The sequence below is a fragment of the Alexandromys fortis genome, unplaced genomic scaffold (assembly GCF_014885135.2).
Source record: "Alexandromys fortis isolate MF-2015 unplaced genomic scaffold, M_Fortis_MF-2015_v1.1 scaffold_53, whole genome shotgun sequence".
Classification (NCBI taxonomy): domain Eukaryota; kingdom Metazoa; phylum Chordata; class Mammalia; order Rodentia; family Cricetidae; genus Alexandromys; species Alexandromys fortis.
This window is the reverse complement of record NW_026067939.1, coordinates 4,437,815-4,457,225: the sequence shown is the minus strand read 5'-3', so window position 1 is coordinate 4,457,225 and position 19,411 is coordinate 4,437,815. Positions and strand designations below refer to the sequence as shown.

The following is a 19,411-nucleotide window of genomic DNA, read 5'->3' as shown; positions in this document are numbered from 1 at the left end:
TCCGAGAAGTCTATCCAGATCCCCAGTGTTTTACTAAGTCGTGACACCAACGCAAAATCCACGCTTAATTAAATTAATTAGGGATTCTTGTCAATCCTGGATTAATGGCCAAGAGCACCCCGGCCGAGGCTATCAGAAAACCCAACCGCCAGGACCTGCCTCCTCCCCCCGCCCCCTCTGGTCCCCTGCTTGCCCTCCCACTCCAACCCGATGGACTCCTGCCTGGATCCTCCATCCTCAATATTCGCATTCATATTCATATTCTCTCTCTCTCTCTCTCTCTCTCTCTCTCTCTCTCTCTCTCTCTCTCCCTCCCTCCCTCCCTCTCTCCCTCTCTCTCCCCTTTTCCTCCCTCTCTCTCTCTTCCTCACTCCCTCTCCTCCCCACCCCAGGTAGTGGCGCTCCTGCTACCCGCGAAGGGGTTCACTCAGAGTTGCGAGGGGAGGTAATTTACTCAGAACAAGGGGCCGCCTTTAGGAAGTATAAATAGTGAGACTTCAAGAGCTGCGTCGCTATCAGATCTGAACTCTCCGCAGGAAGAATTGTCAAAGATCTTAACATTGAACACGCGCGCTCCGGCAGGGAAGCATCAGTTCCCATTTCCCTCTGGCGGCCCCCGCCCCTTCCCTCCTCCCCCCTGTCCCCCCTCTCCCCTCCTCCTCTTCGTCCTCCTCCTCCTCCTCTTACTTCTTTTTCTCCTTCTACTTCTCTTCTTTCTTCTCCTCTTTTTCTTCTTCTTCCTCCTCCTCCCTCTCCTCCCCCACCCCCTGCCCCATTGATGTGTTATTATTGGGGGGGCTGGAGCAGTAAAAAAAGAAGGAGGAAAAAAAGAGCGGGGCTCGGCTGGGAGAGCTTGAGCGCGAGGCTGACCGGCAGCGGCCGCGATGGAAGAACTTACAGCGTTCGTCTCCAAGTCTTTTGACCAGAAAGTGAAGGAGAAGAAAGAGGCCATCACGTACCGGGAGGTGCTGGAGAGCGGGCCGCTGCGTGGGGCCAAGGAACCGGGCTGCATCGAGCCGGGCCGCGACGACCGCAGCAGCCCGGCAGTCCGGGCGGCCGGCGGAGGCGGCGGCGCGGGAGGAGGCGGAGGCGGAGGCGGAGGAGGCGGAGGAGGTGCTGGAGGAGGAGGAGCAGGCGGTGGAGCTGGAGGAGGGCGCTCTCCCGTCCGGGAGCTGGACATGGGAGCCGCGGAGCGGAGCAGGGAGCCGGGCAGCCCGCGGCTGACGGATGGTAATGGCCTGTCCCCGGTCGCGGTTCCCCTTCCCGCTTTCCCCTGTCCTGCGGGCGAGAGAGGACCCGGGGCCCAACCGGGAGGAGGGCGGCAGCGCAGAGGGCCCTGGACCACAGCTTTAGAAGCGACAGAAATAGTAAAGGGGTAGGAGGCCAGACTGCTCAGTCGTGGGTGGGGTCCTCGCGTGGGGGAGAACGTGGGGTTGTGCGCATCCTTCCTAGTTGCTCCGGTTGCACCGAAATGCATTTTTTCGCGAGCGGGCGGATGGGGCCCGCGCTGCGGGACAAGGAAGTTTGCGTGGCCCTCTGCGAGAGGGGGTGCGGCAAGGAGCTCACCAGGAGGCCAGTTGTGAAGAGCCCATAGTCCCGAGTTTGCCCGAACCCCTTTCCTAGGCCTAGAGGGGGCGGGGGAGAAAGAGAAGAACCACAGTAGGTTGCCCCTTCTTTAGAGCTGCCACCAAAACCCCTATAACTCTGCAAAGCCCCCTAAATCTCTGGATCTTGGGGACCAAACCTCGCATTCTCGTTGAACTGTTAAGGTAGAAGGCGGCCAGAGGTCCAGGCCAAGTTGAATTTCTGTCAGTGAAGTCTGTGGGGTGTACTAGGGGTGGGGGTGGGGTGCACTATAGACAGAATTTCTTTACTGCCTAGAATCCTGCAGTACTTTAGGAGTGTGTGTGTGTGTGTGTGTGTGTGTGTGTGTGTGTGTGTGTGTGTGTGTTGGTGAGGGTATCTTTTGGAGCCAGCAGTGTTAGGGCTTTATCAAACGGAAAAGCGTCTATCAATTCGAAGTTAAAAATTAATTTAGCACTCGGTACTGCAGTAACTGGTGTGCTGCCATATTTTTCCAATTAAGAAAATATGTGGCATGCGTAGAATCACAAATTTAAGCAAGCAATTAGCTTGTTTATAACACGGTCTGTTCCTGTTTAGGCCATTAAGTGGAAAGTCGGGGGCGAAAGAGACATTATATTAAGTCTATTAATCAACTTGAAATTTGGACTTGTTTCCCTTTGAAGCCCCTAAACTTTGAGGGGTATCTGCTCTGTGGGTGACAACAGACAAAAGCCTTCCTCTTCTCATCTGAAGGCTATGTGTTCCTGTTTAAATTTTACTACAATGTTAGCGAGAGTATTTTCCTATTGAATTGACCCCCTAACGTTTGCTGGCTGTGACCTTATCTACTTCCTTCCTGAAGGAAGGACAAACGTCCACAAATTGAGCAGCAGAAATACAGGCAACAAATAAGATTACGGTGTAGAAAGCCACCGTAGGCTGGGGCGCGATGTGGCGGTTCATCTTCTTCCAGTTCCGGGACCATGTCCTCCTTAATTTAGAAAGTGACAGGATCGCTATAAAAGGGCCGAGAGGAACCCCTCAGGGTTCACAGCTCAGGGACTTGGGTTAGATAGCCCACCAACCACAAGGGCTGAAGCCTGGCTGTGCCGATTCCTAGGGCTGTTGACTTCCAAGCTCAGGGCAAGTGTTAATTTCTTTGTAGCTTGGCTCTTTCCAGACGTGATTTTTATTTTTCCTTGTTGATCCGGATCCTGGGTTGGGAGGAATCGCAAACAGACTCTACTATCTAAACTTAGCTTTGACACTGGACACCCGTCTCCAAATCAGGCACAGGGGATGAAGGTTAGGTGGACCTTATATTGATATGGGCCTGACTTTGGCACTCCGCATCGGTGCCCTTTGGCATAGATGCGTATCATCCCTCCTATGACTCCCTTTGCTCAAACTGGCAGAGCTCCTATCTTTTACGTGGAAGGAAAGGGCCGCAAAGTAGCAATGGATGTGTGCAAAAAAAATTGCATATTTTATTAAACATCCGAGCTGCTGGATGCATGAAAAGGTTTTAACAGCCAATAGAAACCGAGGAATGTTCTTGAACCTGTTGATCTCAGTGGGTTTAAGCCTTTAGGGTCCAGCTTTGGTTTCCACCAGGGAGGGAGAAGGAGAGGACAGATGTACGGGGTGGGTTTTGCTGACCACCAGAGTCTGTCTGGTTTGCCGCCTCTACCCTTCTGGCCCAGCGTGGGCGGCCAGTCCTTCAGGCCGCCAACATGGCGTGGTTGCCTGTGCCAATTCGACCCGGGTCTGGCAGGGAGTACAGGGACAGTCTAGCTGCCTATGGAAACATCCCTAAGGGTCTGGTCAGAGCCCTTGTGCGCGCGGGGACGTGGCTTTCTGCGCCTCGCAGTCCCAGTGTCTCGTTTTCCCGCTGCGACCTTTCAGCCAACCCAGTTGTTCCTAAATTAGACCAGCAAGTTTGCGGGAGGCAAAGGGCCAGAGGCAGCAGAGGCTGGCGGGACAGTGGAACAGCCCTCTGGGGGATGGCTGGCTTGCGAGGCCGTTGCGTGGCCTTGCCGCGCCCTTTAACCAAGACCGCGCTCTGCGAGAGGCCGGCGCAACGCTTTTGATTTCCGTGAGTGCATGGGGCAGTGAGTGCCAGAGGGTCAGGAATGCTTTTGGTGTTGGCAGAAGAAGGGAAGAGTATAGGTAGGGATAGATTGAGCTGAGACTACAGTTGAGTTGGGTGGCTGCAAGCCCACCTAGTCCCCAGGCAGCCGTAGAGAGGACTTCGCGGGTCTCTCACCGGGTCTTCATGGGGATCCCCACCCCAGGTGTTAGGAGTCTCTAGCCTTCCATTGGACAAATCTGGTAACTGGCTTGTCTTGTTGTTTTTGTCCGTGTGTGTGTGTGTGTGTGTGTGTGTGTGTGTGTGTGTGTGTGTTGGTGCGTGCTCCGACGCACGTGTGGTCCGTCCGTGGTGCCCTCTCCAGTGTCCCCCGAACTGAAGGATCGCAAAGACGATGCGAAAGGGATGGAGGACGAAGGCCAGACCAAAATCAAGCAGAGGCGAAGTCGAACCAATTTTACCCTGGAACAACTCAACGAGCTGGAGCGGCTTTTCGATGAGACTCACTATCCAGACGCTTTCATGCGCGAGGAACTGAGCCAGCGACTGGGGCTTTCTGAGGCCCGAGTACAGGTACCCCACTGCGAGCAGACGGAGGCTGGGTCCTGAGAGCTAGAGCCCTGCACCTAGGGTTTGCCGACAGCTTAGGGGAAACACGTAGGCTGCTGGTGCAGGTGTCTGGTGTGCGGCGAGAAAGCTGGGGAAGGATAGCTTTGCTAGATTTCTTAGTTTCTAAAATGGATTTTGATCCCCGTAGCCCCTTTCACCCCTAAGCCAACATATGTTCGCTGAAGAAGAAAGCTGCGCTGGGCTTGCTCCCAGAGTTTCTATTAACCACACCCCCCTTGCCTCGTGCTGTCTTTAATGTGGTTTAATTCTAATGGGCCTACTTTTATAAGCCTTAAAAAAAAAATCCCACAGAAAACGTTTTATCTCTGAAGCCTTAAAAGTTACAACGAGTATTTTGCTCTCTGGAGTTGGGTTTCGTTGAGGGTCTTGGGTTTGCCAAACGGATATACCAATTAGGTTTATAGATGTAAGGACTATAAAGAAAATTAGCATCTGTTAAGTGCAAAAATTTACAGTGTCTGTTAGCGGGTCGATCTCTAACCGGGTGTGAAACAGAGTACACCGAATGTATTTGGTCACCCTTTGTTCCTTCATTTAACCAACGCAAAGAATCTAAACGCAGGAAAATTCCATTTTTGAAGCAATGTACACATCTTATTATTGATGTTTGCAAAACCTAACCTTCAGAAAATGCTCATATCACATGAAGTAAGAATTGCACCTTTTTTCATTATTGGTTGTTTAGGTGAATGTAAAACCAAAAAGTGAGGTTACAGATAATCTAAAGGTGGAATTATAAACACACGTACATATCCTTCCAGCTTTATGGGGAACAAATTTAAACGTTTCAGATTGTATTTCCGCTCAAATAATAAAATTGGGGGAAAATGATGGTCATTATTTGTTTGAACACATGGAGCAGTTTTAGCCTAGAACATCTGCAGCTGTTACAAAGTATCGCTGTAACAGATACTCCCTGGGTCTCTAGGCAGAGAGACCACCATCTGTAAGGAACTATGCGCAATTCTTATGGGGCTTCCCCGCATCTTGTAATAGGATCAGGGGGAAAAAACAGAGCAGTAACGTGGACACAGGAAAAATAATAATAGGCCTCCTTGGTCATCACGACGTCAATCCCAGCGCCTTCCTTTTTAAGCCTGCTCTGCTTTGCAGCCTGCGCTGAGCTCTCTAGAGACTCTGCAACCCCTTAAAACCGTGATAATTATTGCAGCCGTGAGTAATAGCATCTCCACTCCAACTCTTCTAGGGGGAAAAAAAGAGTCAGGAAGCCTCAGGCCATGTGAGTCACACAAAGGGTGGCACCCTGGCATGAAATCCACCCTTCCATTATACTCAATATCAGGAGAATTTTTGAAGATTTACATTGACTCTGGCACTTGGTTTCAAAAACTTATCAGAAAAGGCTCTGAAGCAATATTTCCCTCTTATGTTTTTTTTTAGAAAAACATTAATTTGTGAATCAATCAATATGCTGTGTTATTGGAACTGGAGTATTAAAAAGCAAGCCTTATTTGAATTTTAAAAAAAATTCACACTGACTTGAAAAGTTGGCAAGTTATTAAAGAACACCATATCCAGTATCCAGGGATTACTTGATTCATACCCCACCTCTCCTGTCTGTGGCAACACTTGTGTGTGTTTTTTTTTTAATGAACTTTATTGCTGGTCTTTTTCCCCCTCATACTTTCATTTAAGTTACAGGAGCTATTTTCTGGAATCTTTCCTACTGTCCTAACTGCAGGCAGTGGCTTTTTCTATAGAAGCAAATTAGATTATCATGATAATGGCACGATTATTCTGCCACTGTGTTACACTCCTGCGCACAGAGGGACAGAGAAATTCTAAACTTCTTTGTAGTGAGGCTTATATGACACTAATTACCTCCCCTCCCCTGCTTCTCCCTTCCACCCCCACACCAAAATAAGAGTCATTATTTGCTTTACTGTTTGGGTTTTTCTTCGAGATGGAGCTAATTAATATTACAGGCTATTACTGAGTCCATTCTTCTTGGGTCTTAACTGGGTAAACATTTAAAGCCATTATCACATTGGTGTCGGGTACCAGGGAGTGTTTTAGGCCCCTGGGACTCTGTAATGTGGAAAGATGAAACCGGAACTAATGGTAATTTATCAAGGAACAACTTATCTTACAAAGAGTCTAGGAAGCCTTTCTATTTTATACTTTATCTACGTTTTTCATTTTGAAAATTGAGGCTGTTTTGTATGACTTAAAACTTGCTCTTCGTATCCCAAAATTGACCTAAACACTACTATTTTTTATTGCACAACTATAATTTAAGACGTTAAGATGTTTTGAATCACTGAGTTTTATGTGTTTCTCTCTCTCTCTCTCTCTCTCTCTCTCTCTCTCTCTCTCTCTCTCAACTTGTAGGTCTGGTTTCAAAATCGAAGAGCTAAGTGTAGAAAACAGGAGAATCAGCTCCATAAAGGTATATCTTCTTATCATGCATTTTATTAGTAAGTAAAAGTGGGGAGTGGAGGGATATTGCACTATCAGAGACAAAAACATCTTAGGGATGCAGGAAGGACTTGATTTAAGCAAAGTTTCTGTACAGTTATTGGAAGTCCTACTACTTCGAAACCAGCTGCAACTTATTTCATTCATAGCAGCAATTTAGAAAAAAAATGACATCCTATTCCTACTAGAATCCATTCTATCTTGCTATCATTTGGCACCTTGGGGATTTTGACAAGAAATGTTGACCTCACCTCTTCTGTTTCATTTCCCTTGTTGTTGTTGTTGTTGTTGTTTTATAGGTGTCCTTATAGGGGCTGCTAGCCAGTTTGAAGCTTGTAGAGTTGCACCCTATGTCAACGTAGGTGCTTTAAGGATGCCATTCCAGCAGGCAAGTACAACCTAGCTTCAAGCTGTTTTTAAATGTAAAAAGGCCTGGATGTTTGTTTGGACTGTTTGAACAGCCCCTGTCTCTGAGCCTCAATGTCCATTCAGTTGAAGAACCCATTTCAAGACTATATAATGATCCCACTCTTTTTAAAAAACCTATACAGTGTCATGGCCTCAAATTCTCACTGCTCTCTGTTTTCATGGGGACCCCTGAAGGAGCCTGAAGGCAGTAACCTGCCCTTTAGAAAATGCATTTAAGATTACACTTGGGGAGTAGAAGGAGCAGCCTTTGATTAGAATTTCGTCAAATCAAATACAGAGGCCACTCCAAAGGTGTTTTGAAAGCAATCCTCACAATATTCTTGCTAGGTGTCTTCTACCCCCAGTCACATTCAGTGTCTCTGGCAGAAGACAAATAAACACAGCTATTCCCAAGTCAGACTTATCTTCAAAAAGCTGTCCTTACAAAAAANAAAAAAAAAAAAAAAAAAAAAAAAAAAAAAAAAAAAAAAAAAAAAAAAAAAAAAGGCTTCCTCTCTGATAGAGAGCTAAGACTTGGTCTTCCCAGGGCTGGCTGCTCTACCTCAGCTTTCCCTTTCTGAGCCATTAAAAAAAAAAAAAAAAAAAAAAGACCTTTAGAACAACTTTTTTTTTAAAGGAAAGCCTGCAGCAATGATTCAGTGCTGGGAAATCCCAGTGTTCTGAACTCCCCACTCTCGAAGCCGGAGGGCAAAATGCTTTCCTTGCCACTCTCTGACCTTCCCCATCTTCAGCAGGCATCCCTGCTCACCAAGGCTGTAATGCCAGAGATGAGCTCTCCACCACCAGTACCCTGGACTGGGAGACTCCAGGTGATGCCCATCTGTGGAGCATTAGAATTAGAGAGAGATGAGTGTCCCCACCTCACTAGGAGACGTTTGGACCCTGATGGGAAGCCCTTTGAAATGAGGAGAGTTGTGGGGCGGGGGGGGGAGGGGGGGACACAGGTAGAACTTACTAAGACACTGGCCCTACTAAGAAGGTAGAGATCTTCAGGCCAGTAGAATCAGCCACAGTGAGAAGACTATTAGGAATTTAGACTAAGTCAGCATTGAAACAGGATCCTCAGGAAAAGTTGAGACCTCCAGATGCAAGACCGTCTCTAAGTAGCAAGAAAAAGTTACGTATTTTATTTTAGTAGTGTGTCCAAGATGTTTGTGACAGGACAGGAGGAGGGTAACAGTCCTTAAACACAACCTTTTCAAGATATCGCTAAGTTGAGGTGGTGTTGCATGGGTACCATATCAAGCTATGGTATCAGCCACCAAGTCCCCGAAGGGCCATAACATTCCTGCAGACAAGGATGAGGAACCCAAACAAGCATGTTCTTAATGACCTGGGGGTAGTGATGGGGTGCCCCAGATTTAGCAAAAGCAAAAACCTATATATAATAGCCTTCTCCAAACGGATGTTTAGCAAAATGTAGCTTCCCTGTCGCGCACCCCAATTCTCCCCATAGCCAAGTTGGACGCCGTTAATGTTCTGTTTCTATTCTGTTGTTACCCTAGGATAGTCATTGCAACGTGACGCCCTTGTCCTTTCAGGTTCAGGCGCAGCTGCAGCTGGACAGCGCCGTGGCGCACGCGCACCACCACCTGCATCCGCACCTGGCCGCGCACGCGCCTTACATGATGTTCCCGGCACCGCCCTTCGGACTGCCGCTGGCCACGCTGGCCGCGGACTCGGCCTCCGCCGCCTCGGTGGTGGCTGCCGCCGCCGCCGCCAAGACCACCAGCAAGAACTCCAGCATCGCAGATCTCAGACTAAAAGCTAAAAAGCACGCGGCCGCCCTGGGTCTGTGACGCCGACGCCGGCGCCACGGTCGCTGGAGCCTCCCGAGCGGCGCGACCCCGCACGCCCTCCCGCGATCGGCTGCTTCTCCCGCACCCGCTTCGGACCGCCTAGGCCAGCCCCTTCCCCGCTGACCGCCTCCCGTTTCTTTCTGCTCCCTGGATTCCCAGGGCCGGACTCTGCGTTGGACCCGGGATCCCACGAGGGCCACCAGCCCAGGGGCTCTTGGGACTAAAATTCGGCTTTGTAGGAGCGGGTTTGGATGAGTCTGGCTAGAGCCTGGACAAAGGAGTGTGGGAACAGTGAGAAGTGGATAGCGACAAGACTGCGGCGATGGACTCCTACGTTGAAATAAAATCGTGCTAACAACAAACGAGCAAAAACAAAAAGAATAGAGAACAAACTAGAGAGAAAAGGAGAAAGGGAGCTTGTTTCTTATGGCTATTTGGCTGGAATTAGAAAGAGAACGACGAAGCAAAACAAGTCTAAAAATTATTTTGTACATAAAAATACGGAAAAAATAACCTGGATGAATCTTGAGAGAAAGGGGGGGAGGGGTTTACCAACTAAAATGTATGTTTTTTTAATGGTCCAAGAAAGCAAAACAGAAGGAAGAGGTATACTTATTTAAAAAAACTTAACATGAAAAAAATGCGCAGCTGGGAAGTTCACAGGTTTTGAAGCTGACCTTTTTCTGCGAAGTTCACTTTAATACGAGACATTTGATAAGAGAGGCGGGCCTCCTTTTACGTTGAATCAGATGCTTTGAGTTTAAAAACACCATGTATGGAAGAGCAAGAAGAGGGAAGACGGTGTGAAAACGAGGAGGAAAAAAAAAGGACGTTAATACAAAAAAAAGTGATGCTACAGACAATGATTCCTCTGAAAAATTATTATGGCAGAACTGTCCAGACTGCTGACAGTAAATTCTGGTTTGCATGTTACTTGTATTCCATTGATGGTGTCCCCTCCCCTCCCCACACTCAATGTGCACTCTCTACACCTTCGTTCTCAGTGTGGAAAGCGTCTGGATGTGGATCCACATCTAATTTGTCCGGCCTTTAATCCCAAAGGGCAAAGGGAAAAAGTCGGAAGGGAGTTACACACACTCTTGACTCTTCCAAGAAGATAGAGGCGGTTAGCAAAATACAGGGAAAAGAAAAAGAGCAAAGGAAGCCATGAAGGTATACAGCCGTGCACCGTGCTAGACGCGTCGTCGGTTCCCTCCCGTTTCGTGAATTCCCCTTGCTGGTTTCTTGAAGTCCTGTTTGAGAATAATGCTTTATTTCCCCCCTCTCTCTCCCGTCAAATCCACCTTAAATGACACCCAGCTAGGTACAGACACTAGGTTTGTGTATAATATGTTGATAAACACGAACAAAGTTTATTTTGGCTATAATGTGTGAACTAATGGTTGACTTTCAGCATTTGCATTTTATCTCACAAAGGTGTATTCATTCAAGTAATCTTTTTATTTGTTTCAATTCATGTAGTTATTTAAACAGGGACACCTTGGGCTAAGCAACCTGTATGTAGTCCAAATTCTCTAGCAAGCCTGCCTAGGGCTTTTTTCCCCCCTTTTAATTTACAAGAAAGAGGAAAAGCTCTTCTTACTGAACTTCGGTATGCGTTTGAGCTTTGTAACTATTTGTTCTCCATGAAAACAAAATTATTTATATTTGCCATATTTTTTCTAGTGTATTAAGTTATTTTAAACAAAAGATGCTGTTATGACGTGTTGTCAGTACAAAATGTTTCGGCTCCACTTCTGTTAAACCATTTAAATAAGTGCCAAGTTATTAACCGAAGACACTTTGCGATCAATTGAATGAAAATAGTATTGTTTCATTTGATGGGGTTCGCGTCATCTTTGTTCTTGTTACTATTAAAATATCCGGGATACTTTTCCTTCTTCCTTTTTGATGATATACTCATATTCACACACACACACACACACACACACACACACACAAGTTAAGAAACGCTTCCCTCTGCTCTTATGTGAGGTAATCAGGGTACCCTGAGAAGGGTGGCCCTGGGGATTCCTAGTACTCAGAGCAACTTCATTGGCCTCACATTAAATACCTACTATGAGACCAGCTTATGCCAAATCAACAAAAAAGAACAGATCAGAAAAACAACAATAACAGAATCCTCCACCCAAGACGTTTTGTTCTCCTTCTTCACATGGCTAGACTTTCACCCTTAAAGTTTGTTTGGGTCATTTGGGGAGAAAGAAAAGAGGAATCACCAACTGCCCCCTGGGTTTGTTATATATGGCATTGTCAACAATCGATCCTCGGTCGCCTAACTTCCTGGAGATGCTGGTTTGGAAGTCAACTCCGAGCAGAAGCGAGGTGTAGAATCTCGGGGAACAAAGCAACATCCCCCAACCCGCCTCCAGTTTGGCATCAGTCGCTCTCTTCCAAAAGCTCCATAAGCTTGAAGATGGGCTCCTGTCCTGCCAGTGTGTGTGTGTGTGTGTGTGTGTGTGTGTGTGTGTGTGTGTGTGTGTGGAGGGGGAGGGATGTTTGGGCTTGTGTTTGCTCGGAGGATGAAGAAAGACCTGGAAGCTCAGTCCCAGCCAGGCCTGAGTCCGGAATGCCCTTTCTTGCACCCGCCTGGCTCCTTAGAGAGGAGCCCTCTGCGGAGGTCGCAGATGTCCTAGCATCCCCTAGTGTCACGAGTTGGCAGATAGTAGTGACCCCCTACGGAGCCCGCTTGACGCTCTGCTTTCCCCGGGGACTGAGCTTGCCTTTGAAGCTTATTCACAGACTAGAAGTGCGGAGAGAGGTTGATCTGTCCCTCAGCTACCAGACGCTGCGGAGCAGGAATTGGCCTTGTCCTCTCTGCTCAGCCCTGTGGCTCTCCTAGTTGGTGAAGGTCGCAGTTGGCCACAGCGCTGTCCTCTCTGGGCGGCCTTGGAGAGATCCAGGGGCTCTCGCCTATCTGGTTCCGAACCCTCGGGCAATCCTAACCTCTGGTCAAAGGCGGGATCCACCATTCACTTGATCCCTAAGAAAACATGGAGGTCACACAAGGCAAACGTGGGTCATGGGAGCGGCGTGGGACCCTGTGTGTATTCTTCAGGGCATTCTGAGCTAAGTCCCAGGTCAAGGGAGGTGGCATGTCCCTGCCAGCTGGGCACTGGGTACCACCCATGCCCACGTTGCCGCCTCCCCTGAGTGCTGAGGTCCAGGGAGGGAGAGGAAAGCTAGGTCTGGTAAGAAAGGTCAAAGGTTCCTGCTCAGGTCAGAGACACTGGCCACCACTTCCTCTCCTTTGAGGCTCAGGAGGATACAACCCAATCACCCTAGCTGTCTGGGGTCGGAGCCATAGGTTCTCTGGGCCAATTTTCCAGATCTCTGCAGCCCAAACTCTTGGGCAGACAACTGGGTGAGCCAGGTACATATAAACCTTGCGCTTTCGAGACCTTCCCCAGAAGGGGATTTGAGGATGTGAAGTCTTCATTTTAAACATGGACCGTTTTTAATGATGTTATTTTATTTAGGCCAACAATGCAATAATTGTAACCAGTTATCAGTAAAGGAATCCCCTAACCTTTGGAATGCGAAGTTTTCCATAGTAAGAAAATCCATGTTGGGGTGGTAATGGGGGTGTGGGTAGGGTAGGCTAAGTCAAAAGGGCTTACTCAAGACATGATTACTGTTAAGGACTCTCTAGTCCAGGAGTCCCAGTTTTTCAAAAAAAAAAAAAAAAAAAAAAAAAAAAAAACACGCACAAAGTTGAACTGATACACATCGATTTTGCTCCCTCCCCTACAGAATTGTAACTTTTTAGATCCTCAGATGGTAATACTTTAGTATAATGCAATGCTCAAATTTCGGAACTATTTTGATTTCTGAAAAAAAAAATGCCTTTTTGGCTTCGGCAGCATGGGATCCTGTTTTTTCTTCACAAATCAGTTTACATCATAAATTGCAAACATTTGCAATAAGATCCCGAGGTTGTTTATTTTACATAACCTCAAGCACTTGCCTGTGTTAGACGCCGGTGCAGAGAGCCTGTGAGATCAGCCTAACGTGTGTCAGGGAATTAAGGGATCACTCCTTTTTCATCACATAAACAAAGCATTTAAGACGCTTTTGATTGTCAGTTCCCCAATTTTTAAAGTCTTACAATTGGCTATTAATTTTAGAGTCATTCGGTGTAAAGCTAATTACTAAAGTCATATCCTGGTTTAATTAAATGTTTCTGGGCCAAAGAAAATGATGTTCTTCTACATGGGGGAAGTGGATGATGGTTTTAAACATTATATTATTTTAGTTCAAACATAAATAAAGCCTGCAAATTCTAATGTGGGGAGAAAGGCCTAAAATGGTTTCTTAATGTGCCATTAGAACAGTTAGTCAAAATGCATTAAAGCAACATCTGAAACCCAGAAATAATAAATATGTCATTCTAATGAGAGTGTTAACTTATGGATAATTTATTCAAGGTAGTTTTTACATTTCAGATGGAATGTCTTATTATGACCTGCCTGACTACTGTGATGCTTGTTTTTCAAAATCTAATTTATATAGGCTTGAAATATACATAATTCATAACTCCTGTTGATATATGTATACACCCTTTGAATTTTAAGTCTTTACAATATGTTTGGATGTTTGCTAGCATGTTTCTAAGACAATTGAAATAAAAGCATACAAACATAAAATGTGTTAAACATTATATTGAAAGCAAGTACTTGCCCTGTGCCTGAAGAAAAAGTAGTCGAAAAGGAAAGGAACAAAAGGGTTAGATAATTTGTAAGCTCGAGTGTACAGCTATAAGGTAGACACTCAAATATATGGGGTGGGATATTCTTATGTAAGAAATATGCAAACCCTTAGGACTTACAGATATGAGCATATAGCATGTCTGGTGCCTAGGCAATCTGTTCGTGTCCCTAATTCAAGAAGCAAAATTTAAAACAAGGTTGAGTCGTCAAGCATTTTGTTTGGGGTATTTTGTGTGTCAGTGAAGGTAACCTCTGCATATGCCTTCAGTACATGAAAAATTAGTATAGCTCTTACATGGAGTTCTGTTCACATGAGTAAAGGATTTAAAAATATAGTCAAATCAGTCACAGAGAGGAGTAAGCACTGTTTCATCTCCTTTCTTTTCCTGTTTGCACCACACAGCTCACATGCAAGGATCTTCCTGCATCCTTGCTCAAGCAGAATAGTGATTAACATATACCCAGAAACCTCACTCACATGAGTCAAGCCTGCTGTTGACCAACCCCTGTGATTCTGGGTGAGTTTCTCTTTCTGTTTCTTAAGTCTCCTTCGGAGCGAATGGGGCTACAAGCAGCATCTGTCTCATGGAGCGAGCAGAAGGATTAAAAAGGTTAATGTTTAGAAAGTCCTTAGACCAGAACCTTACCATACGTGTATTAAGCTCTTAAGACTAGTTGTCTTTGTAAAATAGGCAAATAAGCCATTGAACTTTGTACTGAAAACCTTAAGAGCAAATAAGGGAGTATCAAATAAGCAGGGGGAAATCCCCTTGTATGGCCAGAGGAAGGTTTTTATGTACTAGTTTATGATTCTAGCTAATTGCTTAGTCACTGTGAATGCTGTCCGGAACATGCGACATCATGTCACGTGTAAGGAGGAGACCTCCATACACGAGCAGTTCATAAAATGTACATCATTATGCATATGACAGATAATATTATTCATCAGTCTCGCGCAACTAATAAAATAGGATATCAGGTGTGGCACTTGCCCTCAAGGGGCTTATTGTCTGGAGAGACAGTTCAGGGATGCATAGGGACTGCCAGGAAGCTTGTGCTAAATGCAGCTGCTTACAAGTCTTCAGACACGCTCTGTCCATCCGAGTGGCCACTCGGCACATGTGGGGCTTGTTGCCCCGTTTCTGGAAACTGAACCTTCCCCAGGAATGAGTAGCCTTATAAAGGAATGGTGAGGGGACACCCAGAGGTTAAGAAGCACACTTTGTTAGAAGTAAATGTATACCATATGTTGCTGTGGTTTGTGTTCCATGGGACCATCTGCGTTTTCCTTGGCTGCCCAGATTTGTAGAGCATTAGCAGTTAAATGCCCCCAAGATGCAAAGCCTGCTGAATAAGAATCCTTAAAAGAAGTTTGAAAACATATAATACCAAACAAGGAGCATTTACTTACTACTGTAAAGATTTGTAAGATGAACAATTGAGTCCTTATTATGGACTAAATTAAGAAGGACCTCTTCTTAGTGCCAAAATTCAATAATATTATTAACATCGCCCTTTGTTTAATATAATTGTATGTAGTGCTCAAAGAACTTTTGTTTTGTTTTATTTATTTATTTTTTGAGACAGGGCTTCTTTGTGTAACTCTTCTGGAACTCGCTCTGAAGGTCAAGCTGGCCTTGAACTCACAGAGATCTGCCTGCCTCTGCCTTCCTCAGTGCTAGGATTAAGTCTGTGCTATGGGCCCCCGGCTTTAAATCACTTTTTAATATATGTTTTTGGGGAGTCAGAATGTTGGCATGGTATATAGCTAATCTTTAAAGGCAAGTATTTCCGAGTTCAAATCTCAGCTATAAATCTTAGATATAAATTTTTAAGTAAATTTGCCTCCTAGAATCTATGTCTTGTCAGTATTCTGATACATATCTTTCAGATTATTGTGAGGGTCCAATAAAGGGAGATGTATTACATGCTTGGTGTACAATGAGTTTCGACGATTTCCCATCTCTACTAGACTTTTGTTATTTACCATTTCCATATTGTGACATGAAAATATTTGTAATTAATCTCTCTGTAATTAGAAGTAGACTGAGAAATTCGGGAGAACAAAGTATTCCTATTTTTTTTCCAAACCCTTACTATGAATATTGATTTTTGTCTATGATGTTGCATGCTCTGAAGTTTGGAATAAAACTTACTTCAAATCTTGCCAATCTTATTTTTAGAATTTTCGAGTAATTGCGATTTTAGATCTCTCCCTTTGTATCGCACAAGCAATTCTTTCTTTGTGCCTAGTAACTCAAGGGTTTTCTTTATGTGGAGGCTCCTCCAGAGCCTCTGACCTTCAGTCCTCTGTATTCTGGAATGCCAGCACACAAATCAAGCCCTGGCATTAACTCTGTAGTCACTTTGATATTAGATTGATTGTCCTTCTGCTGCATATTTATTGAGTACATTTTGTATGCTTCAGTGGAAAGGAAGAAGAAAATAAACTGCCCTTAAAAATGATTTTTAAAAGGTCTATCAATCTATCCAAATTCTCAGTACTTGTGCTGTATTGTTTTGCATTATGTTTGCTGGCATTACTGGCTTAAAATATAATTATCTGTCTCATGTACAATATATTTACTGAAATTCTCACTTGTCAGCAGTTGGGTTTCTTTTGAGGCTCGTGTAGCGTCTATTAAAACTTGGTCTCTCCCAGTAGTCACTTTTCAGACAGAAGAAGTTAGGTGAGACGCTTCGGAAAGAGAGAAGCAGGCCCTCTGATGGTTGTGAGGAAAGGGGGGAGAAATAACAATGGCCTGCCAAGACATCCACTTTCGAATTCCTATAACCTGGAGATGTGCTGGACTACCCGGGAAGAGGAAAGTTAAGGTTAAGGTGGAAGAGAACTTGTGAATAAGTTGTCCTTGGTTAGATGGGTTAGCACTCTGGGTTATCTGGGGAGGCCCATTGTGATTCCCAGGACCCTTGAGAGCAGAAGGAGGATGGCTCCTGGAGAAAGCTAAAGACATAGGAACTAGACTTCACTGGCTTTGAGCCTGGAGGAGGGAAGGAAGGCAGATAGTCTCCTGAAGACAGAAAATGTAAGTCAAGAAATGTCTTCAGAGGTCTAGGAAGAAAGCAGCCCACCTTTACTCCAGATTTCAGTACAATGAGATCTGCGCTAGGCTTTTAAAGCCCAGAATTGTAATATAACTGATTTGGATTAGTTGTGGGTTTATTTGTTTTGATACAGGATGTTACAATGTAGTCCTGGCTAGCCTAGGACTCTCTATGTGGACTAGGCTGGCCTCAGGTTTACAATGATGGCTTGCCTCTGTCTCCTGGGTGCTGGGGTTAAAGGCTTGTGCTACCATGACTAGCCCAATTTGGATTGTTTTAAGGCACAAAAATCTATAAAAAAAAATATGTTGTAACAGCAATAAAAAATATACAGCAAGGTAAGGTGGCTCATACCTGTAATTCCAGCACTACATGGGTGGGGCAGAAGCAGAAAATTATTGTGAGTTCTAGGCCATCTTTGGCTACATACTAAGTTCCAGACCACCCTGTATGAGACCCTGTCTTAACAATCTGATCACTCTTCTGAAAAAGAAATGTAGGGAGGTTTTCAGTTACATATGTAAATCAATATACACATATATACATATTTGTCTATATACACAACGGAAACATATACATTCATATAATACACATATATGCATGCATATAGAAGCATATATATGTAATTTCATATATTTATACATAATTCTGTTTTTATACACACATGTATGCTTTTTATATACACATATATATTTTATATACATATGTGTGTATATATATATATATATATGTACACATATGCTTTTGGTTTTTCCAACGTGTGAGGTATGCTTCTGTGTCTGTTCAATAGCAGGAGTCCTCCAAAAGCTGGGTTTGGGATGCTTTGCCACACCCTAGAGTATGACACCCTATCAGCCATACAGACATCCACATACCATATTGTGGAATCCTTCGCAAATCTCTCGTTACTCTAAAATAAACTTGCAAAGCAACATTCATCCCTTTATGAAAGTGGAGGTAGCCATGAAAGCTTTCGTCTTGTTTTTTATTTTGCTCATTATTTTCTCTCGCTGGTAGCATTAAGGTAAGGAAGGAACGTTAGCTTTAAGCTCCGAAGTTCTTTGCTAACCCACCGAAAGGGAACAGCCCGAGCAATTGAGCTTGTCTGTCAAGCTGGTCAAGGTGGAGAGTAATGTGGTCTGGGGTTCCCAGAGCCCATTGGACCTTTGACCTTTTCTGTTGAGACTATTGATCCGGGTTAATAGTCAGCACCAGTTGTGCTGTTGGTGAGTTGTGTGGCTGTGTCTGATTCCTCATTGAGCACAAATGAGGCTCTGACCAACTCAGAGGGTAATTGGTCCCTTTTGTAGTTTTCTAGAATTAGGATGGGAAATTAGAATAAATAGGGCCTGACAGGCAGAGTGAACACTCATTGCTAGAACGTTAGCAGTTGTCTCAGGGACAAAGCAGTGAAATTGGGCGCAGAATTGATTCCATCTTCGGTACCACGGACTCTCTTTACCAGGGCTACCATGGTCTCAAGTCCGGTAGAGGTGGCAGGATAATGTGGGAAAGTCTGAGGTTACTGAAGCAGTGAGTGAGGTGGGCTTATTCTTGTCCCATCCCATGGCTTCTTGCCACCAAGTGCCAATCTTCTCATCCCACCAAACTGGGTGCCCAATGAGGAAAATTGTATTCGGTGGACATAAGGGCTATGCTTCTTAATAACTGAAAATGAAGGCCAATAAAAGAGAAACAAAGTCAATGGAAGAGCTCCAATTTCCATGTGACTCCCCTTGGCAGCTCTTCAGTGCTAAGAAAGCAGGGAATCGCTTTCCTTTTCTACCCACTTTGGGGAAGCGTTCTCATGCTTTCATCTTGGGAAACTTCCCACTCCACCCTGTCAGTCTTCTGTCCTTCCTTCTAAGTCCCTCATTCCAGGAGTCTGGCTGCACATAACTCCTTCATCCTCTACGCAGGTGTCAGGGCCTTGTAGCTTTCTCACTTTTTTGCTTCCATCTGCCAGACCCCCTTGCCTGACTTCCCCTGGAGCTCTGGCATCCTGGAAAGCTAAGGAAATGGAAGGTCTTGTTAACATGAGGTGCGGGTGGGACTAAGGGCAAGCTGCAAATATTGAAAGAATAAAGATAAGGAGGAAATCGAGTAGGCTAACTTTCGACGACTCCTACCTGATGTGGGAGTCTCCTCTGTGTGCTGTCATTACCATTAGTGAATAAAGAAACTGCTTTGGCCTGTTGGTAGGGCAGAACTTAGGTAGGCAGGGAAGACAGAACTGAATGCTGGGAGAAAGAAGGGCGGAGTCAGAGAGAGATGCCATGGATCCACGGCCAGAAGCAAACATGCTGAATTTTACCCAGTAAGCACTGCCACGTGGTGATACACAGATTAATAGAAAAGGGTTAAATTAATATAAAAGTTAGCCATTAAGAAGCTAGAGCTAATGGGCCAAATAGTGATTTAATTAATACAGTTTCTGTGTGGTTATTTCAGGGCTAAGGTAGCCGGGCAGCCAGGACAAACAAGTGGGCCCTCCTCCTTGCAACACATACCCATCCTGTTGTATGGCATCGGAATATTCCACGCTGTGTGTACTACTTCAGTAAGGAATTATCCATGGGATGATCTGGGCAGCATTTGCTTATATAAGTGAAGCCATTAGCTCCTCAGAACCCCTGTATAACTTTATATAACTGTATAACTAT

At 45.2% G+C, this 19,411-nt stretch overlaps 1 protein-coding gene across 1 annotated transcript; it reads left to right on the top strand.

The window, feature by feature from the left end:
- Positions 1 to 760: 760 nt before the first annotated feature.
- Shox2 (SHOX homeobox 2) lies at positions 761 to 10,701 on the top strand. The gene is made up of 5 exons (XM_050147505.1): positions 761 to 1,230; positions 4,020 to 4,228; positions 6,638 to 6,695; positions 7,024 to 7,112; positions 8,659 to 10,701. The coding sequence occupies exons 1-5, from the start codon at positions 885 to 887 to the stop codon at positions 8,950 to 8,952; spliced, it is 996 nt and encodes a 331-aa protein (XP_050003462.1). The 5' UTR covers positions 761 to 884; the 3' UTR covers positions 8,953 to 10,701.
- Positions 10,702 to 19,411: the final 8,710 nt, after the last annotated feature.